At 39.7% G+C, this 27027-nt stretch overlaps 1 protein-coding gene across 2 annotated transcripts in view; it reads right to left on the reverse strand.

Annotated features, from left to right (window-relative positions):
- Nucleotides 1-27027, reverse strand: part of EIF2AK3 (eukaryotic translation initiation factor 2 alpha kinase 3) — a 40978-nt gene that overhangs the window by 1376 nt on the left and 12575 nt on the right. For both annotated transcript variants that reach the window (XM_040700435.2, XM_420868.8), the window contains exons 3-16: nucleotides 18423-18617; nucleotides 15711-15841; nucleotides 13633-13867; nucleotides 13196-13358; nucleotides 12144-12281; nucleotides 11528-11650; nucleotides 11153-11373; nucleotides 10711-10823; nucleotides 9544-9666; nucleotides 8233-8382; nucleotides 6429-7206; nucleotides 3528-3695; nucleotides 2951-3052; nucleotides 987-1049 (exon numbers count right to left, since the gene is read on the reverse strand). In XM_040700435.2, coding sequence (XP_040556369.1) covers nucleotides 987-1049; nucleotides 2951-3052; nucleotides 3528-3695; nucleotides 6429-7206; nucleotides 8233-8382; nucleotides 9544-9666; nucleotides 10711-10823; nucleotides 11153-11373; nucleotides 11528-11650; nucleotides 12144-12281; nucleotides 13196-13358; nucleotides 13633-13867; nucleotides 15711-15841; nucleotides 18423-18602 — 2688 coding nt within the window. In that variant the 5' untranslated portion in view covers nucleotides 18603-18617. The remainder of the gene's footprint in view (nucleotides 1-986; nucleotides 1050-2950; nucleotides 3053-3527; nucleotides 3696-6428; nucleotides 7207-8232; nucleotides 8383-9543; nucleotides 9667-10710; nucleotides 10824-11152; nucleotides 11374-11527; nucleotides 11651-12143; nucleotides 12282-13195; nucleotides 13359-13632; nucleotides 13868-15710; nucleotides 15842-18422; nucleotides 18618-27027) is intronic.

Genomic DNA, 27027 nt, shown 5'->3' on the forward strand with positions numbered 1-27027 from the left:
TGGGAATTAGTACTTTGGCACAGAAGTCAGGAGTGATTTAAACGTTGGAAAATACATCACTACAATTTATTCCTTAAATTGTTTTTACTATCAAGGACAACAATCAATTTGGCAAACCAAAACTGACCCAAGATTCAATGGAGTTATAAAACATTTATAATATTTGAAATCATAAGAATTTTAAAATATATTAAGTGTATTTATGAGTAATTTTTAGCTTCACATTTAACCACCATGTTTAAAGCAGTGCAGTAATTTTTGATGGTGATGGCTTTCCTTTGAGAATAGTCTGAAGGTTTGTCTCAGTTACTTAATAGAACAACTTTATTAGTGAAAACAATGTCCTGTTCCAACATAGCAGAGCACATCCCATTGGCCCTGTCACTTGGCAGCTGTGAAACCAGAAAGGCTGCCCTCATTTAGCTACTGGTCTGAAGCTACCATGAAAACCCAAAAGCATCTCAGCTTTTTACTGGAGGGCTTTTGTTCATCACCTCCTCCTTATCTGAAAGTGCATAGCTCTAAGGATGACTAATTCAGTATATGGTTTCTGAATTGAGAGATGCAGTTCCTGGAGCTAGATCCCATGCAGCCACAGTGCTACATCATGCTACCACATTGTCTCCACTTCTACCTGTCTACAACTTTGCATGTTCTCTTTGTTAATATGGATTTGTTGCAAGAACTCATGGCAAGATGTATGCAGCATGAATGACACCAACTGGCAAAGGGAAGCTGAGTAACATTGTATAGTTACTGGAGATAAACCCTGTGACAGAAATATCAGTGTCCACATTATTTCTAACTTTGAAACACAGTAAAGTACATCATGGACAGAGAAATGTGTCTTAATAGCAAAGTTGGTGGGTTTGGCACTTTGTTAGTTTTTGTTTCATTGTTTTTTTTTTTTTTTTTTTTTTTTTTAGTTGCAAAGCAATTGGAAAGCAAGGAAAAAAGCTACAGTTATTGGCATGAGATATACTTACCTCTTGTGCATATTTCTGAGTGAACAATGTTGGAAAGTTCAGATTTCTAACATCGCTCAGGGTCTGCAGAAATGTTAAGAAAAAGATTAAGCTTTTCCAAACCACCATTCAACACTATTATTCTTATTTTTCAAGTTATGCAAACAAATCAGCCTAATGAAGAAAAGCTTTATTTTTAAGTTTTGTTTTAGAGGTTAAGATCACAACATACTCTAATGAGTAAGTTGCTTCTTCCTTGGGCATGCAGCTCAGTCTCTGTTCCTTCCATAAAGAGCACATTGGCTCCACCTAGTGACAGGACATTCCCCTCACACAAGACCACAGTACTGCAAGACTTTGAGCACAGAATACATGAATTCCGAAGTTAAAACAAATGCATTATTACTCCACTGAAAGTACAAACTAACCAGTTAATAGTGATGGGGGCAACAGTCAAGGCCTAGTTCATGAGAACTGAAGTTTATTACAAGCTTCAAAGTGCTTTTCTCTACCAAGTCAGTCTGCATTTAGTGATCCGTTTGCAAACATCTAATTTGGAAATAAAGTGTACTGTCACAGAGTAACTGCTAACAGCGTGAGACAGAGGCAGGTCTTGTATTCCTCCTGTGGGGATTATTCAGTCCTTGGTTATATTCTCCTAGAATTTAGTGGGCTCATAGGTCAGGCAGAATATTCTTTGCTTCAGCACGTAGCAGTAAAGACTGGCCAAGCAAAACATCAATGTAACAAGCTGGAAGCAAACATTACAGAAGCTGAGCTCCAGAACAGACAATAAATGGCTGGAAGTTCTTTTTGGTTTTATCAAAAGGAGTTAAAAAAAAAAAAATCAGGGAAAGTTAGGGCAACCTTCTTACCCTCTTTCTAAGAATCAAAATTCCTGGGGTACTGAGTTAGATGCAATTTAGGATTCACTCTGATTACCTGCTTTGCCTCTGTACTCAGAATAGAAACAGGAAGGGCAAAGCTTGTAATCAGTCCTGCAGGAGATCTAAAAACCAAGGAGAATTATTAGGTATATTTGTCAGTAAGACTAATTTCATTTAGGGAATCTCAAATTGGTTTTAGTGCAAGCGGTTCAAATTAAGCACTATAATTCCTCTTCTAGACTATACTCTTCTTCATTGAAAACAAACAAGCAAACAACAGAAATCAGAAAATGTTAAGGCAGATAAAGCAACACCAGAATAAGCAAAGTATCTGGCCAGGCTGCATTCAGGGCATGGTTTTAACTTCTCTGCTAAGCAATCCATCTTCACATGAGCATTTTGAAGCACTAAACATTCTGATTTGATAAACGCAGGTTGTAACAACTCTCATTCCTGCATAGGTCACTGGTCACCATGCACAAGAGGAAAAACCTTTCTGGCTGTAGCCCTTGTTCTCTATGAACTTTTTCCTGATTTCACGCATCTGAACAGCAAGGAAGATACATCAAACCTTCAAATTCAAACTGGGTTCAATGAAAGTCACCTATTACAGGGAGCATGGTGCTTTACGCTGAGATGGACTTACTGCTACGATTTTTTTATTATAAAATGAACAACAATTTTTAACTTTTTTGATTTAAAAAAAATATACTGGAAATGCAAAAAGAAGAAATAGTGAAAATGCACAGCATGGCTCCAATTCCTGAATGAAGAATGAGTTGGTAGGCTTGTAGTTGCAACACTTATTTTTTGCCTAAGATCTTGGATATCTCAGTTCAGTAGTTTCTCTTTCTTGGCACCACAACAGAGAAGCTTTGTAAAGAAACTGCAGCCTCGATTCAGCTGCACACATAAGGAAGGCTGCAATTCATTTCCAGTGATTCAGGGAGTCTGGACAAGGCTGATAAAGATTCTGTGTTCCTAATTCCAACACTTTTAAAACTGAGAAGAACCTCTTGCAAGTGTCTTATGAAGCAAACAATTCTTTTAAAGAAGTGATCAAACAGAGGCTAACCCTTGGTGCTGCATCATACCTACCTTGACTCTCTCCATCTGTGTGCTGAAAGGGTAAAGCAGCTCGAAGAGAATCAGTCCCAAAGAAAATATATCCACTTTGTGAGAATAGGTGTTCCCACAGATCTGAAAATTCAGAATTCAGGTCAGGTCAGCCAGTCTAGTCACTGGAATTACATACAGTATAATCAAACAACTTCCCAAACATGGAAGTGATTAGCTCTGTGCAGAGCAGAAAAGCACAGAACAAGCTCCTATCATCAGCTCTCCTTTGCAGACCTAACCACAACGTTTCAATTTAAACCTCCTGTACAATACTGCATTCTTTTCTGACTTGAATATTACACAGCCTAATACACTAAGAGCAAGATAAATCAATGCACCAAAGTACACATCATTAACCCTTTTTTTGTGTTTGTTTTTGCTATTTTATGTTAAAAATATTTATTTTGGAATTCAGTTTAGCTCAAAATTCTACTTTGATGAGAAATAATGTAAGTCTGATTGCAACAGTTTACTAGAAAGCCTACTTGATCCTTGAACTCCCAGGAATTCAAGTGTCTTCCGGGTGGTGCTGGAAATAGCTTTAGAGAACACAAACCTGTTCTGGACTCATGTAGAGTTTGGTCCCTACTTGTCCTGTGTGTCTGGCGTAAGCTGGCATTGGGGTAAGTACCAATTCCTCCTCCTCATCTTGGTCCATAGCAGTTACCAGTCCAAAATCCCCAACCTTTACTACATCATCCATTGTGAAAAATATATTGGAAGGCTGAGAAAACAAACAGTTGGAAAGAAAAAAAAAAAACATGTTATAAACAAGTCTTTGTTTTGGTAGATACAATACATTGTGGGGAATGGCATAGATAAATTATCTTAACTCTCCAAACATATGGCAGATTCACATCACATATTACACGTCTGACTCAAGTTTTTTTGTTGTTTTTTTAATTCCAATCTCTGAGTATTACACTCATTCGCAGTATTATTAACCAGTATGTGGCACAACACCTTATCTTATCAATAGAAGTAGACCTTGTTCCTAGATTTCCAGTCTGCGGTTGGCATTGCATAGTTTAACTGTGGGAATAACCGTTTCTGTAACAGTGCTTAAGAACTTCACAGTTCCCAAGAATTCCTATTTCAAAGTCCATCCAACTTCCTCAGTTAAAAGCAACTCCACAGTTGTTTGTTATTGCTGAGCTGTTGGGGTACCTAACCTGTCAGTTCCACAGTACCCAAATCCTGCCTGTAAGACCTGGCTCAGGTGGCAGTTTTATCTCCCACTGTACTTTTCAGGACTGAATGTCCTTTGGAGTCACAGCTCATTTAGTGCACAAAAGCTAGTATACTACCTTGTTAAACCTGTTTAGGGAAAGCCTTCTCAAGTTGTTCAATAAAATACAACCTCACATTCAAATAGTTGCTAACATTGAACTTAAGATGTTTCAACAAAACTCCATGTAACTCTTGAGTGAGCTTCAAGACTACCTACATAAGCTTTACTGAACAGCAACCTAAGAGTCTGCAGAGGGTTACAACAGACAGTACTGTTAAGAAATGTTATTAATTAACACATCTAGCAACATATTAACATAATGATTAAATTACTTTTCAGGCCATTTTCTTGAGCACTAAAGATTTTTCAGATAATGGCTCAAAGTAATAGCTTAATGCTGGTGTGAGAAGAAAATGCTTGGACAGGTTTATGAGTTTTTTCTAACTTTGTTTATCTTTCTGTATTACTGAATTTGAATCCTGTTTTACTGCCATGTCCAAGATAGTATTTTCATGTTCTGCTTCTACTGCTACCAGGTGAGTACCATCTGAGGAGCTACAAGAATCGTTGTAAGCATTTCAGTGCTTACTACACTGAGGTAGGCAACAATGCCTCCTCAAGTAACAGGTACTGCATCTCCATTTGACAAAAGCAAAGGAGTCAATTTCTCACAGCTTAGAAAAATGAGACTGACTTCATCTGGGCTCTTTAACTAAATTCTGGTACTATGTAACGAATACTGACACTTCCAGAGCTACAACTTCCAGCAAGATTAGGCACCAACTAGCATAGGTTCAGGAGCAAAATGAAAGGTACAGAAGTCACACTTGACTTCAGTTATCTTCAACATCAGAGGTAAAAACAACCACAGCCTTTCCCATACTGTACAGCACTCACTTTCAGTCTTAACAGCCTGGCTGTTACTAGACATTAAAAAGTCATAGATCCCTCAGAAAGCTGCTTTTGGAGAGTGAGCACTGACTCAAAATTCAGCTCCAGAACAGTTTACATTTCAATCCTAGAGCAGTAATATATAACTTACATTCTCCCAAACCAGGAGTAACACTGCTGCTGTCCAGCAGTATTTCTATGGAAAGCAGAAGATATATACCAGAATTATCTGTTTCACTTGAAATGATAGAACAGGTTTCAAAATAGCTTTCTTTGTCATACAGTTCAGTAATGAACAAACCTTTATAAAGTTCCTGAACTAAAAATGCCATAAAATAAAAGCAGCTGATCTGTACGAGGTACAAAAAGTCTTGCTGTAAAAAACAAAAACAAAAAAACCTGTAGCAATGAATAATTAATTTTTACTTCCTGAAGCACAACATCTCCAAATTGTTACACAGACATGAATTCAACTTTTTTGACATCCATCCTGAGGTCAATGATAGGTAGTCAACTATCTCAGTGACTCTCCTACGATGAGAAACTGAGAGAGCTGGGCCTGCTCAGCCTACAGTAGAGGAGGCTCAGAAGGATCTCATCAGTGTCCACAAATCCCTGCAGGAAAGTGCAAGAGGACAGAGACAGGCTCTGTTCAGTGGTGCCCAGGCATAACCTGGAGCCCAGGAGCTCTCCCAGCCCATCAGGCAGCACTGCTGTGCTGGGTGGTGCTGGAGCACTGACACAGGAACCAGAGAGTGTGTGTTTACTCCAAATCTGGGTTTTTCTCCAAAATCTGTCTGGATGTGGGCCTGGGTACCCTGCTCTGAGTGTTCCTGCTGGGGCAGGGCTGGGCCAGAAGGACTCAAGAGGTCCCTGCCAGCCTCACCCATGCTGTGGTTTCTCTCCAATACTGTACTACTGTCACATAAAAACAAACAAACAAAAACAACAACAACAAAAAAACCTACCACCACCACACCACCCCACCTGTGACACCACACGATCTGTCAGTTTAAAGCAGAACTTGACACAGCTGAACACTCTGGCACTGCTGTGTTAGGAGCAGTCAAATGTGTAACTGCTAACACTCAAGCTAGTAATGCCATTTGAGTCAGTCCATGCCTTTCAGGAGTCTTACAATACTAGAGCACAGACAGTTCAAGTTACAGCAGCTCCAAAGAAAATCTGGTAGTTAATGAGAAAAATGTTTGTCTAAAGGAGACTGCCAGTAAGTTAAATAAAGTAATTAAAAACAGAATTTGGAAACTTCAGACATTTGGTCACGACCATGCCAACAGATAAAAACGTTTCCTATAATACCCTAGGAATACAAACCTTAAGATCCCTGTGCATTAATCCTTTACTGTGCAGAAAGTCAACTGCTTCGGCTATCTGCAGAAATATCTGCAGACACTCTGTCCTTTCCCTCTCCTCTATTATGCATCTTCTGCTCATCCAGTCTTTAAGGTTCTCTTTCCTGCAGAGCTGCATTTGGATGTAAAGATACACCTTTGGAGAGGTGGGCTTGACTTTTTCTGTAGTATTTTTAGAAAGGTCCAGGCTTAAACTTGTTGGCCTTGGTGGAGAAACAGATAGGGGACTTCCTGAAGATTTCTTGTTACCAGGTTCCTTTGTACTTGTTGGCTTGTCCTCAGAAAGACTTTCATCACATGAAGCATCAATTTTATCTTCCTTACTAGAAGCATTACCACAGCCAGAATCCTCAAACACAATAGAGGAGGAGGTCCCTTCCCTCACAGGAACAGCAGGAAGACAGACTTCCAGGGAGTGATCCAATTCAGAGTGACCCAAGTCATTACTGTTGATAGTACTGTCTTCTACATCACAGCCTGTAAGAACACTGTCCTGAAGGTTTAATAGTGGATCTTCCGACTGGTGCAAGACCCTGTTGTCTGAAGCATAAAATTCCAGAGGAGAGAACTCACTTTCAGATGAATCAGACTGACTACGTGGTATTCCCACAGAGAAAGACCTTCCCTTCTCCAATGAAGTAGCAATAACTTCATTGTGGTCCTTTGTAGAAAATGGCTCCGTTCTGATCTTAAATGATGGGACATCCATTGGACTGGGAGAACTGAGTGGCCAATCGGTGCTAAGAAAACAAAATGAAGAGGTCAGTACTACAGAACTTCATCCCACTAGAATGCATTTTCAGAAGACTTTTTCTGAAAATAAAGTACCGCACCAAAACAGGAAATAACTACCCATGTGTGGGAACAACTAATAAGCAGGATTTGTCACCTATTTTTCTCAGCAAGTACAATATCTTCTAATTGAGACAAGAATGTTATGGAAAGCATCTCCCGAATGAGAAAAGAAAAATAGCAAGCTCTACTGCCAAGTTCCCAATGTGCAATCAGGCTCAACTTCAGCTCAAACAAACCTCATTCCTTTAGAACAAGCACTGCCGTGATTATTTAAAGTGCTGTACAAGAATTACATCTGCAAAATGTTAATTTAGTACCTAAAATATAAAATCCGCTGTATTGTAAGAATTGTTAGGCATGTTAAGATGTTATTATGAGACTACTAAATAGTAGATCAAAAGAATATTAGGCCTCCTTCTTTCTTGCCACTTTTAAATGTTGCTAACATACACCCACCTTTTCTGCACTCCTAACACCTACCTCCATTATCTAATTTTTCATTTTTAATCTAATTCTACTGAGCTTTATATCTCATCAGATTGATAATCCCTAACAGACTTATGCTAAAATAAATTAGCTGAAGTACTGAATCAGAGCTATCAAAACCAAGATAGAAATCAAAAAAAAGGACAGTTGTGGAAAGGAACAGAGAGTACAGAGCTGTCAAAGTTTAAAACCAAATCACAGTAGTAAACAATGCTCTGATCTTCCTCAAGATTCCCAGTTAGGGAAGTGATATTAAGAATTACATGATGTTTCTGAAGCTTAAAGAAGGGCCTTAATACAACAGAGGACTCAGAAATGAAGAAATGCCATGCATGCATGAATGTGACATATTTGTATCTTGTTGAACAGACAATTTGACAGTCAATAATTATTTCTTTCCTACTCTTTCCTGGGTCATCTTCCAGTTCTCCCCTGTTCTGCTGGCATACAACCTCAAATTCAACTGATTAAAACCCACAAGTTACCTTTCATCTTTTAACCACTGTTCATCCATCTTTTCCTGCCATCCCTCAGGTGGAGCTTCCAGCCACGCGTTGAAGTACCGAACAATACCTGGATGCTCCAGTTTAGCTAACGCCTTGACTTCCCGCATCACTTTCTCACGTGCCAGTTCCCTAGGATTTGGGGTGAGAAGAAAAACACAGACATGGTTACACAGAGCAACAGCATAGCACAGAAAATTCTGCAAAAGAATTTAACCAAATTAAGCTGCTATAAGCCAGACTCGTAGTATTGCTCTTCACCCAAAAGACAGATCTTTTTCAAATTCCCCAGAGTAATTCCTTTATGTTAGAAGCTTGGAGGAGCAGTGTGCTCCTAAAAGCTAAGCGTTCATTCACCTCTTTTCAAATAATTACAGGCAGCAAAACTGAAAAGAAAGCTTCATCTTGTTCTCAACTGTTTACGAGCACAGAAAACAGAAGTCCACTAGGCAGCAATATTCTACAGGGATGTAGAAGACACTGGCACAACAGACAGACAGTAATACCTTAGCGTTTCTTTTTTAATTGGCAGAACATAAAGGCTATCTTCATTCTATTGGACCTCTTATTAAGACCATAACATTCGATCAAATGAAATCCAATGGATTTGGATACGCTTGGAAAAGGCTACCTTAAATTTCTGAACAAAATCTTTTATCTTAAATAATCACGCTTATTTAACACATTCAAAAAATAGTAATTCTAGATTTCACAGCTTTACCCCCTCCCACTACTGGCCTGCCTGTTGCTGTTCTAACTTGAGATTTCCAGAAGCAGTGTCTCCCATCTCCCACTAAAAGGAAGTTCTGTGTAGGATAATGCAGCATCAAGGCTTGACCACCTATGACTGAAAGAAAAGGTAGGGGTTGTGGGACCGGAGAATGAAACACATGGATAAATGGAGTCAAAAAAGCAGGAGAGGAAAGGGGATGAAAAAGAAAGGGTGGAATAGGAAAGGTAAGGAAAGAAAGGAGAGAAGCAAATTAACAGTGCTAGAAATAACTAGTGCTGTTACTAAAGGCTCAATTCATCAAGGAAATCAAAGGAGTTCCCATGTAGCTGCAGCATCCTCACAAGGGTCCTGCTATGTTAGTAGCTTAGCCAAGCAGGTCACCCTTCTGCTGTGAACACATATGCCAAATTCTTGATGCCAAAATTAAGTCAGCCCTCCCATTAAAAAGTATGTCATTCATCCTAATGCAGAATCTGGGAAATCAGTTCAGGAACAGATGGTTCTGTGTAAGATCCTGCTAGACATTAATTTTTCTAGATCTCAGCAAGCTCAGTCAGTACCTGTTAGGCAAACGGATCCTTTTGATAGCATAGTTGCAGTCATCCACTTTATTTTTGGCTTCAAAAACGACTCCAAAACCTCCACGGCCCAGACACTGAATTGGTTCAAAATCTGTCAGATATCTGGGAGGAGAGGGGTGTGAATAAGGAACAGAAGAATGGACATAAATGAAGACTGTGTTGTTGGGTTTTTTTTTGTTTGTTTGTTTGTTTTGTTTTTGTGAGGGGAAGGGGTTTAAGCATTAAATAATTCTGTACAGGCAAAATGTGCTGAATGACTTCAAGCATTTCTACTCTTCCTCCTCTGCTCGCCCACCCTCTGAGGTAATCAGATGGTTACCTACTTAGGAAACCGACAGGTGCTGATTATGCATTTATTCATCGTCTATCACATCCTCAGCAAGACTCCTTACAGAAGCACCTGACAAACTGAAGAAGCCTTCCAGAGTTTTATAATGATATGAAAACCTTGCCAGGTTTTATGATTACAGGATCGCGGACCATAGATATTTCAGCTAAACTCCCATGCCCAAATTAGGTGATGATAAATGAGTATTTTCCAAATCATGATGTGCTTTTAACCCCACCACAAATAAGTATTTTTGCTACTAGCCCTGAGCACATCTTCTGAAACATCACTTCTTAAATCTCACTACCTTTCTTCTTCTTCTTCATGTTAAATAATCCAGTTCCTATTTTTGGCAAATTAGAAATGGTCACATTTTATACAGAGTACTACTGACATGTCCCCATACACCCATCTTAAACAACTCTTTCCTAATAGCAACAAAAGTTTCTTCCTATATACTCTGCTTGTTCTGCAGCATATATAAAACATGTTTCCGTCTGCAATTCCCACGTTCTAATCCACAAGCACAGGAACAGACAGAACGAGAACATGAAGAATCAATCCTTCATTTCATCTCTCAGCAGGGAATAGCTGAGCAACATTCCCAAGCAGAAGTCCCATGCAGGCTCCAAGGGACTGCTTAGACTAATCATAACAGCAATCTCCCACTGATAATGGGGCAAAAGGGGTCTTTTTCATTGTTCTGTGGGGTAGGAGGACTATGGGTAGAAGTAATAACCACTAACTCTTTTCTCCAGACAGCATTAGTTTTCACACTGACTAAAAACTTGGCATGAGCTGTATTGAACTGAATTCACCTTGATACGTATCCAGAGTTCTTCACATCACTCCAGCTGGTGTCCTTAGCATCTCCACAAGCAGACTCATATTTGCTATCAGTCTGACACTGTGTTTCAGATTCCTTCCGCAGCTAATATGGTGACCAAAACAAGAACAAAAACCAAAATTCAAGTCCTAAGTACCTGAGATCAGTTTGTACCTGTAGATAAGGCGTTCCATTATTTCACTGTAAGCCTCTCCAAAGTAATCAGATATGGTTGAAGCAGTGTAATCTACTTGCTGAGGCAGATAAGCAAATTGTACATGGCAGCTGACAGCCTTCACAGATAGATTAAATAATAAATTTAGGCTACGTTATCTCATAAATTATTAACACCACACAGAGTAGAATCAAAATCAAGAGAAAAAGGCTAGAATAACACTTTCTGTATTTAGGATTCAAGAAAAAAAAATACTTACTCTGCTGTAAGGATGGGGATGGAAAAGTTTGCGTACAATAAAGGTTGTGGCCACAATGCAAAATATAATGGTGCCAACGATTTCTTTCCACCAGTGAAGCAGAAGAACAGGATCTTTTTTGCGAATGTTTTTGTAATTCATATCATCAAAAAATCTAACAGTGATCTGGGTGCTACGTTTACTTCTGTCTCTTTTGTAGTAGGGTAAGTAATAACCATTATCTGCATATAAAAGACACAAAGAGGGCATAGATTTGTTTGTATGCAACTACAAAGCAACCGTTTCTCATAAATAAGTCTTCCCAATAAACACTGTGTGTGTGAGCATGCTTTGGTTTTGTTGTGAAACACTTCAAAATTCAGAAGGTCCACCTACCGTATGGATACTGTAGAACTGAAAGTGCTCCATTGCTGTATTCTTCATGAGAATACTTGTCATTGCTGAGACACTTATCAAATTCATCCGACCCCACCAACACTGGAGTCCTGGAAGGAGAATCTAAGCAAAGAAGAGACAACTTTCTGAGATGAATTATTATTAACAAAATTCTGCCCTTGGATGACTTTCACAAGAACTCCAATTGCATTATCTTAGAAAACATCAGGTTGCCAGATCAGGCCATAAGGACAAAAATTAATGCAAGGAAACACAAAGAAGGGAAAAATCAAGACAGGTAATCACCACTAAATACTACTTTCCAGCCTAAATACTACTTTGGACAAGTCAACTAACTCATATTCACATCAAGCAAAAACATTCTTCTTTTAGTAAAACAATTGTTTTAGAAGACCAACATTCCATCACTTTAGAAGACCCCATCAAATCCATAGAGTCACTTACAATTCAAATACCTCATTAAAAAAAAATAATTAATAGAGCACAGATGTTCCCAACTGTAAACTCATTCAGGAACTATTTGACTAGCTCGAAAAAAATCAGAAAGATGCTTTTAGGTCTAAGACAATAAATGAGACTCTGAGTTGTTACTTACGGATTAAGGGTTTCCATTTAATTTTCGGGAGGGGAATAATTGCATTATCATTCCTGGATTCCAGAGCCTTTGGGCTGGTTGGGAATTTTTCAGAAATTCTAACTGATGATTGAAGATACAGCTGGCCCCTGTACATACCTGAGAAACAAAACAGAGAGCGTATTATTAAGACTTGGTATCCTTCATTCTCAGACTCAAATCATCCATTTAAGATGTATGGTTTAGAATATATTTCAAAGTATTTATTTATATTCTGAGAATCTGAGATATTGACTGATTGAATTCAAGTAGACCATACTCCCTTTGCTCTAGGAAAGCATGAGATCAGAACATCTTCAAAAAACTGCCACCAGTTCTAAAGAGGTACTAAGTATCTTGGGCTTAGCCTAAGAAAGACTTCCTTCAAACTTCCTACCATTGTTAAATGCTTGTGAATGCTACTCTTCAACAGCTGTTAACAGGAAGGCTGAAAATATCTGTGTAACCGCTAATAAGAAAGGCTTCAAGAAAAAGGCCGAGACAAAAAAAAATAAGTCCTTGAAAAACAAAGCACATCTACCACGCTGAGACAGATAGACAGCTGAGAAGAAGGGCCTGGAGCCACTATTTCAAACTGTCACAAATCACATCAAATTAATTCTAATAGCTGGATAAAAACTCAATCACATATGAGCTTAACTGAAATATCTTCACAGTACGTTACTGCAGTCAGTGCAGAGGAAAAAAATAATGTGAAAAGTTAGAGGGCTAGAGGGAGATATTTCTTCCAGCTTTCTGAGCAATAAGACTACATTGTTAACTATAAGCCTATCTCTAAAAATTTCAATATTTGCAATCGTCTCCAAAGTACCGTGCCTATAATGTAGTAAATGTTTCAGAATCAAAATTGAATAGATACATGGGTTTCAAATCTCTTTTTCTTTATCAAAACAAAACATTTATTTACCACTTTAGGTCAAATAATTATAGAAATTAATCCCACCAGTACAGAAAGATCTGCTATACTAAAAGCTCACAGAAAATGATGATGTTTACAACAGCTGGTGCCTCACCCAAATAGACACTGGATTCTGTGGCCCCTCTGGCAGCTTCCACGAGATCCTCCTCATCTTCTAACACTTCATTGTTTGTGGTGTAACTTGTGTCATCAAACAGACTGATTGGAATTACCTTGCCATCCTTAACCAGCCATGCAGAAGCAATTGGAGTGCAAAACTGAAGGAGAAAGAAGTAACAGGGAAATTAATGTCATATTAATTATATGTTACGTGCTTAAAGTGCTTAAATTCCTCAGTTTAGTTTGTGTAACAGATGTAGCAGCTCAAAAACACAACATCAGTAAAATAAATTCCAAAAAGATGTATGCTGCTTTTTTTCTTTTTCTTTTTAAACACAGAGACAGCACCTAAAACCCAGGATGAAAGACATCAACTTCAAAGCTGCATAGCTTCTACAACGGTAACATTTATTATTATGCATCTTCCCACACCTGGTATTCCCATTCGAGCTGTCCTCCTCGTCTGTTAAAAGCCATAACCTTCCAGTCAGCCACTGAGACTTTTATCACTGTATCTTTCATCATTGCCTCCTGCTCATCCACATCTGAAATTATTTTTGTTTCTTCTTTGTTCACATGTAATTTAAAATTGCTCTCAATGTATCCTGCTCTATTTTCTACGTCTGGGACATAGTGCAGCTCAAAGTGACCAACGCTGAAATTCCACCTGAAAGAAAAAGAGAAAAAAAGGCTTTATAAAAGTTAGTTATATATTCTAAAGCAAGTACCATACCCTCAATTCAAAGATTTTTAAACTGAATTACCTATATTTGGCCCACACTTTCATAGTAAACTCCCAGTCAGTCAGATTAACACAGCTGTACCAGGAGAGGGAGTGCTAATCCTGTAACTGTATCCAGAATACAAACCAAACAAGAAAGAAATCTTGTTGTCTTGCATGCTATCTGAGGTTAGAAAACAGCTGGTGAAGTAGCGCCAATGACATGAAAGGTACAACATATGGAGAGGGCAGTTAAAAATAATCAAGTAATAATAAAGTTAGGTTTGTTTAGGGAGAAATATGCTATATAACTGATAAAAGCATAAAGCATTTAGGAAGCAGCATTCTACAGAAGACATACTTCACTAACAAAGGATATTTTAAATGCAAGGCTTTCAAGCAAGAGAAGGGATGGTGCTTTCTTTTTTGTTTGTTTCTTTTAACCCCACATAGAAAACATAACACAGGATCTCTCTGATGGGCAATTCAATGAAGCCAGGATGGCTCATGTTACAGGTTAACATACTCTGAAACAAATATGACTGTATAAGGAACACAGAGCTGTCTTTCACAGCCTAAAGCTCTTCAACTTTTGTAAACCAACAAAGTGGGGCAAAACCAAAATTATTCTCAGAAAAATAAAGAGTTCTTATTTCTACCACATAGAGCCCAACACTGTAGAAAGATACAGAGGGGAAAGAATGGCAAGTTTGTGCCTGAAAGAGCAAAAAGAGGGAAAACTCTCCTTTAACAGCATGCTTAGGTACCCAGAGCATCTCTATTTCTGGCTACAACGACTGAAGAATTCATGTACCAAAGGTACCATGCTATGTTTTTGAAAGACATGGGCAAACGACAAACGTTTTCATGAGGTACCTCTCCCTGGCAGTATCAGTCCCTAAGAATCAAGATTTCTCTTTTAAGATTTCTCATTTGCTAATCTACTCAAGTTCTAATTAACTTCTTTCTGAGACTGCAGACACACTATCTGTCAAACCCTGCTGCAAACAGAAGAGGGAGCAGGTGAACAGAGAATGAGCAGCTCTCCACTGAACTGTTGGGCAGTTACTGTATCTTTGTATAGCAACCAGACTTGTAAACTTGTATTTAAGCGAGATGGTAGTTTGTTTTTTTTTTTTTTTCCAGTTGTTGTTGGGTTGGGTTTTATTGCTTGTTTTGGGTGTGTGCTATTTTTTTTAGAAATCTCAGTGTACCGAAAACTTCAAAGTGAGAGCATGAGGGAAGTCACAGACCAAAGCATTTCTACAGCTTGTGAAGAAAAGAACACCAACATCATGAAACAGAAGGAGATGTAAGAATGAGGCTTTTTGAAATGTCTTCAGTCTTAATGTGTTCATTTTTTGTCAATTTAAAATGAAAGCTAAAACATCAAGTATGAAAAAGGGACAGTTACCATGAGTAGGTAAAGGACTTAAGAGGAGAAAAAAAAGCCTGAAAGCCTTCTGTGATATCTCCTGCTATACCAAAAGATCAGCTGGAACAAACAAGAGACACTTTTCTTGTGCAGTAGAGAAGTGACGGACTTTTGAGGTATACAAGGACAAGAAAGGTCACTATCATTTGACTTAAAGGAAATAAGCATAGACAAGTATTTTTTCTAGTGGTCTAAAACTGAAATTAGGGAATTCAGAGGTGCTAAATAAGAGGTCTGTTACGTTCCTTTGGTTAACAGTCCAAACTCCCTCATGCAATTCCGTTTCTATCGAGAGTAAAAAGGTCAAATTCTTAAAGTGTTACAAATTAAAACCTCTGTCATTATAATACTCACTTCTCATTACCACTGCGTGGCCCAACAGCACGGACTGTTTTCTGAGTTCGGCGTAACAGGAGAGTGTCTTCCTGTTCTGCCTCATCGTCATCCCACCGGCGACAGCCCACAGCCGAGCAGATGTACTTCACCTAAGGGACAAGGCAAGAGACTCACAGCCTAGAAATGTGGAAAACTTCAAGACCAAAAAAAGTGCATACAACATGAATGTTCAAAACTAACAATTGTTACAGTGCATTTTCAGCTCACAGGGGATATAGAGCTCCTTCCAGTACTTGAAGGGAGCATATAAACAGGAGGCGGTACGTCTGTTTATGAGGGTGGATAGTGATAGGACAAGAAGGAATGGTTTTAAACTGAGACAGGGGAGGTTTAGGTTAGATATTAGGAGGAAGTTTTTCACACAGAGGGTGGTGACACACTGGAACAGGTTGCCCAAGGAGGCTGTGGATGCCCCATCCCTGGAGGCATTCAAGGCCAGGCTGAATATGGCTCTGAGCAGCCTGGTCTGGTGGTTGGCAACCCTGCAAATAGCAGGGGGTTGAAACTCGATGATCACTGTGGTCCTTTTCAACCCAGGCCATTCCATGATTCTATGATTTTAGATGTTCAACATGACAGATGTTGAAAAGCATGGTTTAAGAGAATTGCTTTTGCAAAAAGTTCTAGGAATTCTATAGTCTGGAACATCCTTCACTTACTGACTCTTTGTGTGGTTTTCTATTCCAACAGAAAGAAATCATAGCTCCTCTTTTTCCCACGATGTCTACTGACATAAAGATAATTTCTAGAAGTAGGATCATAGTATAATTCTGTTTTCATGCCATATCTGCCTCAGCATAACTCAATTAACTTCAAATTAAGTACTATTGATCTATATAAAATACTGCAGAGCCATCCCACTTGGTCTTTTCAGCTATTAAAGTGGGATGGGGACCACAATTAATGCTGTCACAAAGACTTTGCAACAGTCCAATTCTCAAACAGTATTTGGAATATACACAGCCATTTGTGCTTTGAAAGTAAGTTGGACACACTTTCAGGAAGTGTGAATTGACATTGCAGAGCCAAAGACAACACACAAAATGACACAGACTGGCCCGGGTTGGAAGGGACCTCAAGGATCACAAATCTCCAACCCCCCTGCCACAGGCAGGGCCACCAACCTCCACATTTAATACTAGACCAGGCTGCCCAGGGCCCCATCCAACCTGGCCTTGAACACCTCCAGAGACGGGGCACTCACAGCCTCTCTGGGCAGCCTGTTCCACACTGACAAAGCTCTTAACATGGAAGAGTAAAGCACTATTTCCTATGTGCAGCACCTTTGGTACTGCAAGTCTGGGCCTGTATCAAAGCAGGAACTGAATTTTCCACTTCCTCAACGGTTGATACAAGTGCCCTTTGCTGTCAGTGAGAAAAACTAAATGACTTCATAAACTATTGCTTTGGATCTTTATCATGAGTGATCACTACGGAAATTGCAACAGCATTCTACATGAAAACACCTGGTCAAAATGGAAAAAAATATTTGGGTTTTTTTTTTTTTTTTTTTTAAACCAAACACTGGAATTTTAAAGTTTAAAAACACTATAAAAACAATAAGGTTTAAAAACAGTAAAACATTTAGGTTGTGGATGCCCCATCGCTGGAGGCATTAAAGGCCAGGCTGGATGTGGCTGTGGGCAGCCTGGTCTGGTGGTTGGCGCCCCTGCACATGGCTCGATGGTCATTGTGGTCCTTTTCAACCCAGGCCATTCTATGATTCTATGATTATCATTTTTTTTTTTTACATGTTTTAAAAACAAACCAACATTTTTGCTTTTAGCAAATATCTGTTATTCACTACACAAATTATCTATGCTCACTTAAATAATACGTGACACGGAAAGGGGAGGATAAGAAAGTCAAAGTCTAGAACTCAAAAGAATGCAATCAATTCTTGCATTTTAGCCCTTTTTCCCTTCTGTTTTTTAGAAGTATGCAACATACAACCAGAAGATTTCAGAAAAAAACACTTTCTGAACCAGTCAGATAGAAAGTAAATTTCAACTTCTGCATGAGTTTAAAATCTAAGGAGAACTTCTAAGGTAGAGTAAACTTATTGGCAACAAGAACAGATCTCAGAAGCTTATGTACATTGAATGCTTTTCTTGTTTTCAACCAGATACTCTTTGCTAGTCGAGAAAAAAAAATAAAATCTTTAAGTGTGAAAAACGCATCATCTAAAACTTTATTTGATGTTCAGTAAGCTGAACTGTGAAGGCTGTTCCAGGCAGAGCCACATAATAAAGCTGAACTCATCTTCCAATTCGGCAGAAAGGGGTCATTTCTTCCCCTTGCTCTGAATTTGCTAACTCAGCACAAAAGTAATCCAATAAAAGCGAAGAGTTTTCTCTTAGGTTAGCAAATTGATTCTGCTTAGCAAATGGCAAGTGACAGAGGCAGCACAAGGGAGAGAGCAGAAGCTCACACACAAGAAGACACTGCAGTGATGCTCTCAGCAGTGTCACCTGCACCAGCTGCTAAGTCTCACTCCAGCCTGTTTCATTTGTTTCCCAAGAAATTTGTGTTCTGTTTCTTGGTGCTGTGTAATCATACACCAGAAATGTAGTGCAGCTTAAGCCTTAAGAACAATCTACTTGCAAGATAATACTAGAAACACAAGGTACACAAATCTGAGACACATGAGACAACTTTTGAGGCTCTTACCTTCCCTGAGTAGGAGCTCAGCCCATAGCTTGTTAAAGACTTCCCCCCAACTAAGACAACATCCTCGCCCAGTTTGTAGGATGACTCGAGAAGAGATTCAACTGTGAAAGGAACTGCTTCCATGCTCTCTCGATCCCGATCCCACTGGAAAAGGTCTCCATCCAAGGAAGGAATTATCATCTTATTTCCAAATACCTAAAACAAGCCAACAGAACATTAGCTACTACTTCTAGCAGAACATACACAGATGGCAAATGAAAAATGAAGCACAGCATGAGCAACCACAGTGATTTACACTCCAGCACCTTATTTTACAGTTTTGTATCCCAGAATCTTATTTCTCATAGTTACAAAGAACACTTTCAGGAATCATGTGCTGATTTCAGTTAAAAAACAGTTCAGTGTGTAACACGCACTTCTTTCATTTTAAGCATAATACTTCAAAGCTTAATCAGTTGATTTCTATAATCCAAACAGAGAAATAAGGGTAGAAGCAGTCTTGAAGAGACTGAACAGTCAGTTGGTGGCTGAAGACTAAGCACATTATTGTGATTGTTTCAAGGCAGTGGAATTCTAGGTAAAGCTGTAAATTTCTACGCCTTTCCCCAGAGTGAACTGAGTCGTAAATACAGGAACTGAGCATTCTCCCCAGATCAGACAACTAAATTCTGTTCTAAAAGAAAAGCTGAGGCTGTATGTGTGCTCTTTTGCAATTGATGAATACACCAGAACAGCCATCCTTTAAAGCAGACAGAGCAATTACCATTGACAGACTTTACATTTCATTTGTGGCTTTTCAAACAGTTAAATCCAACTTCTCCTCCCCAGAACATCTTATGTTTATATACAGTTCCTTTCAAATTCTGATTTTTCTTAAAGCACACAATCGGTCACACATTCTTCACTGGGATACAGTTTCATCCATTACACAGATATTCAAGGAGATCCTCATTCGGAAGCATGAGTCATTGCCAATGAGTACTAAGGGACTTATTAAGAAACTCATTATCAGCATGATAGACCATAACTAATACTGTGGAGCCACAGCGGCTGCGCCCATCAAGAAGAGAGAAACCGTAATCCCTCTAATCTTAGCTTTTGAGGATATGGATTAACATGGAAGATTTTAATGCTTTTGCAGACCTTCTGTCTATTTGGGCAGTACCCTATAAAATAATTACATTATATTCAGATCCCTTACACACTCTAAAGACTACCTCTGGTACATGTATATTAGTCAGTTCAAAGGAAACACACACACATGATCCAGGAGTTTCCTGCTTGGAACTAATGTAAGTTCTGATGTTACATCTTCTGCATGATTGAAATGCTCTCTAACATGAGACTTCTTATTTTATCTGGGCTGCACAAGAGCAAACTGCACGAGCAAAGTTGAGATTCACATCAAGAGGGAAGAAAAAACAGATCTTGTCGATGTGCACGCATCATGACTGACCTCTTTTCTTGCAGTGCTTGGATACACCTAATTCAGAGAAGAAGTTTAGGGGAATTACCTGGTAATGCTGGTGATGGCACCTAAGGTCCCTAAGGGATCAAAGATCAATGCTTCCCGGCTTTGAAAAGCTGCATGATGACTGACAATTAAAAATTCCTCTCAAGAATACAACATGTAATTGAAGAGATGATAAAAATAACCCCATAAATAGCAGTGATTTTTTTTTTTTTTTTAAACAAAGTAATATGAGGTATGTCCTTTTCCTCCTGGATATTTACATTATGGCTAAAAAAGGCCAAAACATACCAGAGGAGACACTGTGAGAGCTGTGATCCACAAAACATGCTGCAGTATGGCTTACCAACGAGACGAGGAGGACACATACACATATACATGACTGTATACGTGCACAGCAATAAAACAATAAAAAACAAACATTTGTGCAGGGGGTCATTTGTAGAAATCACATGATTAGTAGAAAAATAAAGCAAACAAAAGGTTTATATAAACATTCATATGCCAGAGAAGCCTTGTGATCTTTAGAAACAAAGACATGCAGATTGTGGAAAACACTTTTTAACAACAAAAGAAGCCTGTGCCAAACTTACAGCCTTAACCAAGCTGGAGTATTTTGTTACAATATTCAGCACAGAAAAATAATATCAAAAAATGTTTTTGTAATGTAGTCCTTCAGAAGCACATAATAATGATCAAAACTTTTAGCCTGTGCAATACTGCATTAATAAATTATCCATAAGGCTTCCTTCCACAGCCGGTTCAGTTACCTGCATGTAATTTGGAGAGCTGTGCTTTATTTCCAGCAATATAAGATATTCCATATGAAAGAAAAAAATAATGAACAACAGACACTGGTCATTTCACAGGCAACTTTCCAACCAACCAAAAGCTAAAGCAGCTCCGGTAGCACTGTTTCAGCACACAGAGCCCCAGTCAGGCAAACCCTGTTATGCCATCGAGGTGTCACAACTCTGTCTGTGAGCCACATACATGTAAGCAGTCCCAGTCTGTCTTCTGGATCAGCAGCACTGTGCTACTACTTCAGTTTCCTGCAGAACAGCTACACACACCCTCACCTCTCAAGTTATGCCAAACACCAGCAAGGACCTGAGGCTGACTTCAAGCTGGAGCCAGAAGAAATTCAGCCAGGCCACCAGCCAGCTAAATTCATATAGCCTGGCCAAGCTACACACTTGCTGCTGGCAGCTCGACAGCTATTTGTGGGTTCAGACTTCCAGATATGCTCCCTGGAAGCCACAACAGCAGAAGCTCTCTAGCTTGGTATACTCAGAGCACCCTGCCATCACTTTCCAAAGCGAGGAGTCTTTCCTGAGCAATGGAGGCTCTCAATTAACCCTGTGAGTTATGGGCACAGCATGACACATGGCACCCTGAGCATTCCTCTCATCTTGAAGCTCTCTTGTCAGGGCCTCAGCAGTAATTTTGGGAAAATTTTCCCCAAACTGGCAAAAAATGTTGGCCATTTCTGGGAACAACACACCCAAATCCCCAGTACAGAATAAGCTTGCTTGGCAACACCTGTTTGTACACTCCCAAGATACAAGTCAAATCAGGTCATGCCTCGTATGCCTTCAGAAATTTTCCCATGGTAGCTGCTCATCTGTTACAGCCCTGGTCCTCAGCAGTCACAGACAATAGATGAGACTGCTCTGGTAAGCTCTGCTGATCACCTGCCCATGCTCCCAACCTTGGGAATGTGCCCATGGGAGCAGAATGTCCTGTGTGACATTGAAAAAGGCTGAGAAAAGACACAGCTGCTGCTGGTGAACACATCAGAGCAGCAGGCACAGGCAGGAGAAAGAGCCACAGCACGGAAGGACAAAGAGAGGAGGAATGGATGGGGTTAAACTGACCATGGGTAAGTGTAAGTAGACATTTTGGTTACCATCCATTACAAACAAGGTATTTCATAGAAAGCTCCAACTGGAGTAATAGAGGCAAAAAAAACAACTTCATCTTCTAAGATGAATCTTTCTATTAATGGGAACGTGTGACATGGCAGGAGTGGGGGATTGTACCTGATTACACAAAGCTCCTGTATCACTAAAACGGCTTTATTTGAGTAAAGGAGCGGATATGAGAACGTGTACACTTGCAGGTGCAGATATATCTGTATAACAAAAGGGCATCTGTGGACACACAAGGGTGGTTTTATATGCAGAGGCTTTAGGAGCACAGAAACAATATCAATTCCTTGGAGTTATACAGCTCTAGTAAATCAGAATCAGCAAAGGGACTTTCCTTGAAAGTATAGCAACTAGCATCGGCATGCAGCTCAGGTAAAGGAATGACATCACCCTGTATCTCAAAAGCATTACCTCATCTCCTAATCCAAAGAGTGAGTCACCCAGGCAGTCAGCTGCAAATCTCTTGGCACAGAAAATGTAGGTTACCACGATGCACTTACACATTCCTCTGATCTGTCAATGTAAATAGCTATTTGTTCAGCTTCACTGGTCAGCAATATGGCACATAATTGTTAAGTAGCTTGTCTTTCAGAAGTAACACTTAAAAAAAAAAAAAAAAAAAGCCCACATTAACTATCGAGCCCTAAACGAGATGCTGCTCTTTTTGCTCATTAAGAGTTTGAAGCTGAAGTTGTCCATTGGCTCGGCGCAGGGTGCTGCAGACCTATCAGCAACGCGGGCTGCTCAATCTCCAGGCCGACGGGTGAGGTAATGCAGTTTCTAAAAAGCCTTCACAAAAAGCAAAAAGGCATAACGATCTGAAATGGCATACGCTACCAGGGAATTTGCTGTCTAGACTTTTTACTGGAAAGGAGGCTGCTGCACGAGAGCTCCCATGCCAGGTTGAACCGGCAGGGAGAAAGCTGCTGATTTATTGTAAGGAAAAAAAAAAAGTCATGTAAACAGAGATCAAAAAGCTTCCATGAGCTGTTTAACAGCAAGTGTAACATTCGTTTCCATACCTAACCATCCTTACCATATTAAATAAAGGGTGTTCACATGCAGACATCTGAAACAACATGATGCCAAAACAGTCAATACTGCTATCAGACATGCTAGTCACTCCAGCAACTCCAAGGGAATAACTTATCAGAGGTAAAATACCTTCCTTAGAATAAGAAGTAGCGTGCATTTGTTTTTCTAACACTTCAGCTTGTGGATTTCAAATCTTACTCTAATCATAAACTATCATTGCTGTAAGAGCTTCACTGCAGTTACTAATTAACTAAGCTACATGGCCTCAAATAAAGGTACCGATTCTTGCCCCTGCGATTGCATCTACAGTAAGATTACTATGACAAACAAGATCAAAGCCAACATCAGGTGTGCTCTTAGAGCTACTTCAGTCAGAACTGTCTTTTAAACTCCTTTAAAATTCATCTGGGGGACATAATAAGAGACAATCTTAGCAGTTTCATTATAAAGGCTGGAAACAAGAATCTACACAAATTGGGGAAAGAAAAAGCAATTGCTTCACATTCCATGTATACAAAGAAATTGGTGGCACATACCTCTCTCTATGTGGTATGAGGTAGTAGGGATACCTCTATACTAAGCTTCTACAGATTTTTAGGTCACACACAGGGCATGGCCTAACAATGTACCTAGCTCAGGTTTGCCTGGAACTGATTTATTGTCTATCTTTTCGATATGCATGCTGGGAGGTATCTGCACAGATACACTGGTTTATTTCTTTCTTTAACAGGAAAGCTTATTTCTGATCCTCAGCTTGGATTTCAGGATGGCTGACATACTTTCTCCCTTCAGAATCACTGATGGTAGCTGAAGCACAGGGTACACAAAGACAACAGCACTACTAACAGACGAACCCTATTCGAACAGAAATACACTGGTGTGAAGGGACCAGCCAGAATGAGGAAAAACTTTTCTTCAAACTTTCTTATAGAAAATACCTATTTCTGCATAGCAGCTGTTTATAAAGCACGTATCTGTTCCTAAGAGCATCCTATTTCTGTTAAATGGCATACACACTGAAAACATCTTCAAGACCAGTGCACTGAGAAAGGTTGCACCTGAACTCTGACATACCAGTATTTGCTGCTGCAGGTCTATGGAGACATTAAAAGACCTTCCTGCTCTAAAGAAGGTATCTTATGCCCAAGCAGCACATCAGAGTAGTTGAGGAAGTAGGTTTCATCTCAGTCAGATTGTGATACAGTGAAAAGGCACACCAGTTTTGCACAGAATTAGTGAGCAGATATGATTTTAAAACCTCAGGATGACTTTTGCAATAGTGGCTTAACAGAAACAGGAGTTCACAGGATCTGTGAAGTGTACAAATCTGCTCCCCTACTTCTGCCCATATTAAGATCCATACGAAAGTAGTTTTAATTTAATACATTTTTTCTTCTTTCTCCACCATGCCTTATACTCCACTACCTGGTAGTGTCTAATTCTTCTTTCATTGGTTAGAAAAGATCGGGCCAAGACACGGACTTAACTTTCAAGGTCCTGTGTTTCACATATGATTAGTGCAGAGTACAGCCACAGAGCAGAAGCAATGCTATAATGCTGTGCCTGGATAAATAATACAGAAGCTGTTTGGAAACTCCTTTTTTTTCCCCCCTCTCTTTCCTCAAAGCAACACCTACAATGTACCTCCAACAACTTTATTAAATGACTGTACTTGGTATCTCCAGCATAATTCTACACTTCAGATCTTAAAATCTGATCGAGTGTCAGGACCCTGGCAGCTTACGAAACTGCTTTTTACACTGAGCAGTGCTAACAGTAATATATGACAGCAGTAGAGCAGCTTGAGAATTAGAACACTCCTTGCCCTCGCCAGGGGCATAGTATTGTGTTTGGCTTAAGTCGGCCATCAAAAGAAATAGTACTACTCTGTCCTCTGCCCTCCCTTGAGCAGCCATGCAGTGAAACAGGAACTGCAGCAAGTTAACTAGACTGCCTGGGCTTCAAAAGAGATCAGTTCTCCAACACTGTGTGCTGTGCAATCAGACCCCTCTTCTGAAGAGCAGCAAACTAAAATACCACTGTTACTTTAATCACAGTCAAACAAGGCTTGGGATTTTGACTGCAGAGATGCCAGCCTGCTTTGCTGCCATGGTAACAGACTTTTAAAAACTGTTCTCCTTAATAATAAAAAACGCACAGTGCTTTAAGAAAGATTTTATTTTGACATTATTCCATCCCTCTCTTTAACATGAAGCTTTATTAAAAAAGAAAAGACTTCGATAGTATTCTGGAAGTTCAGAGTGGTGCTTTCTAAAGCATACTGGAGCTTCTGCTACTGAGTCCACTCCTGAGGTCACTGAAACCAACAACACATAAAGGAAAAGGTCAATGAGGAAAATGAAAATTACCCCAAACCTTCCACCTACAGAAACAGGCACTGTATGGAAGCTCATTAGTCACTATGTAAAAATTGGTATTGTTCCAATACTGGGATGTCTGAAGATGTTTCAATTCCCCTTCAGCATGCAGGACTATCACAGAATCATAGAATGGCCTGGGTTGAAAAAGACCACAATGATCATCCAGTTTCAACCCCCTGCCATGTGCAGGGTCACCAACCACCAGACCAGGCAGCCCAGAGCCACATCCAGCCTGGCCTTGAATGCCTCCAGGGATGGGGCATCCACAGCCTCCTTGGGCAACCTGTTCCAGTGTGTCACCACCCTCTGTGGGAAAAAACTTCCTGCTAATATCTAATCTAAACCCCCCCTGTCTCAGTTTAAAACCATTCCCCTCTTGTCCTATCACTATATGGGCTCCTACAGCATTGGTAGGAAGCTAAGCAAGATGCTTCACTTAAGAGATGGGAAACCCAAGCAGTAACACCAACCCACATCACTTCAGCAGTCCAGGATTTAAGCTGATCTCTGCCAGGCTGGCTGTGCTTCTCCCCTGGCCCTGCCTGGACAGAGTGGTCTTTTAGATAAGGACACAAAGTCCCAGGTTTGGGGGAAGCCTGAGTCACAGAGCAACTCCTATAAGAAAAGAGACCCCAGTAAAGGAGAACAGAAAAATGCAAATGCATCCTCTTCCTTCAAGAATGCAAAGGCTGTAGCAAAGTTAGAGGGAAAAAAAGCATAAAACATGCAGCGATCCTGAGAGAAAGAGTAATAAAGTTACTTGTGCATGGAGGGTAAAGTCCAGACGAAATTTGGAAGTGGGATAGCAGCAGCTGTGCTCTTAAAGGAATGATTTGCTGAACGGTCTGAAGTGCTTCATGCTTGAAACAAGCACCTCCTTTTACAAATAAAGTTATGGGCCAGAAGTTCAAAAGTGGTGTAGGGTGGAATAAACCACTTAGATATTTGGAGTCTAGCTGCCCAAAATGCAACAAAGTCATTCATTCTGTTCTGAAATGAGCATTTGCCTAGGCATCACTAGAGCCAAACCCTTTCAAAACAGAAAACACTGCAGCTGCTTAACAGCCAATACAAAACATGCAGTGTACCATATGTAATTAAATTACAGGCTACTATAAAGATAACTAAACAGAGACAGCAAGATGATGATAAATGACCTTTCCAAGATTTGCTGCAATACATTTTGACCATGTCTGTCAGCATAACAGATGAAAGTTGGCCATAACCATTAATGCGGAGTGACTGTTAGAGAAAACTTTGCCGGCAGTGCTCAAGGAAGAGCATCACTTGTGAGAATTAGGGCTGAGTGCTCTGATATCACACCAGCCACAATATCTTGTTATTTCAGCTCCCCACGTGCCCTGGAACTGAAGCTGTCGCACCCCCTCCCCCCACAGACATCGTTACAGCACAAGTTAGAGACGCATGTCAGCACTTTATCAGAGCATCATCAGTGCTAACTACTTTAAGTGTCAGCAAGAAAGCCACCAAGCTGCTGTTATAGGAAGCCCTTTTTTTTTTTAATTGCACAAGCCATTAAACTCAGATTATTGTCTTTGAGGATGTATTTATCAAAACAGCACAAGGCCACTTGTCTAAGCAACAGAACTACTTGTCACCCAACCAAAACACATGCTGCTGCAGAACATTAACCCCTAGTTTCACTCAAGTGTCAACCAGCAATTCCCCTTAATGAGTTCTTATAACAGCACAACTTCTAGCCATGCAGATACTCAAAAACAATTTGTCCTTTGCTAATGATAGTTTGTCCACTAAATAGTAGAAAA

Source organism: Gallus gallus, chromosome 4 (assembly GCF_016699485.2).
Source record: "Gallus gallus isolate bGalGal1 chromosome 4, bGalGal1.mat.broiler.GRCg7b, whole genome shotgun sequence".
Taxonomy (NCBI): Eukaryota; Metazoa; Chordata; class Aves; order Galliformes; family Phasianidae; genus Gallus; species Gallus gallus.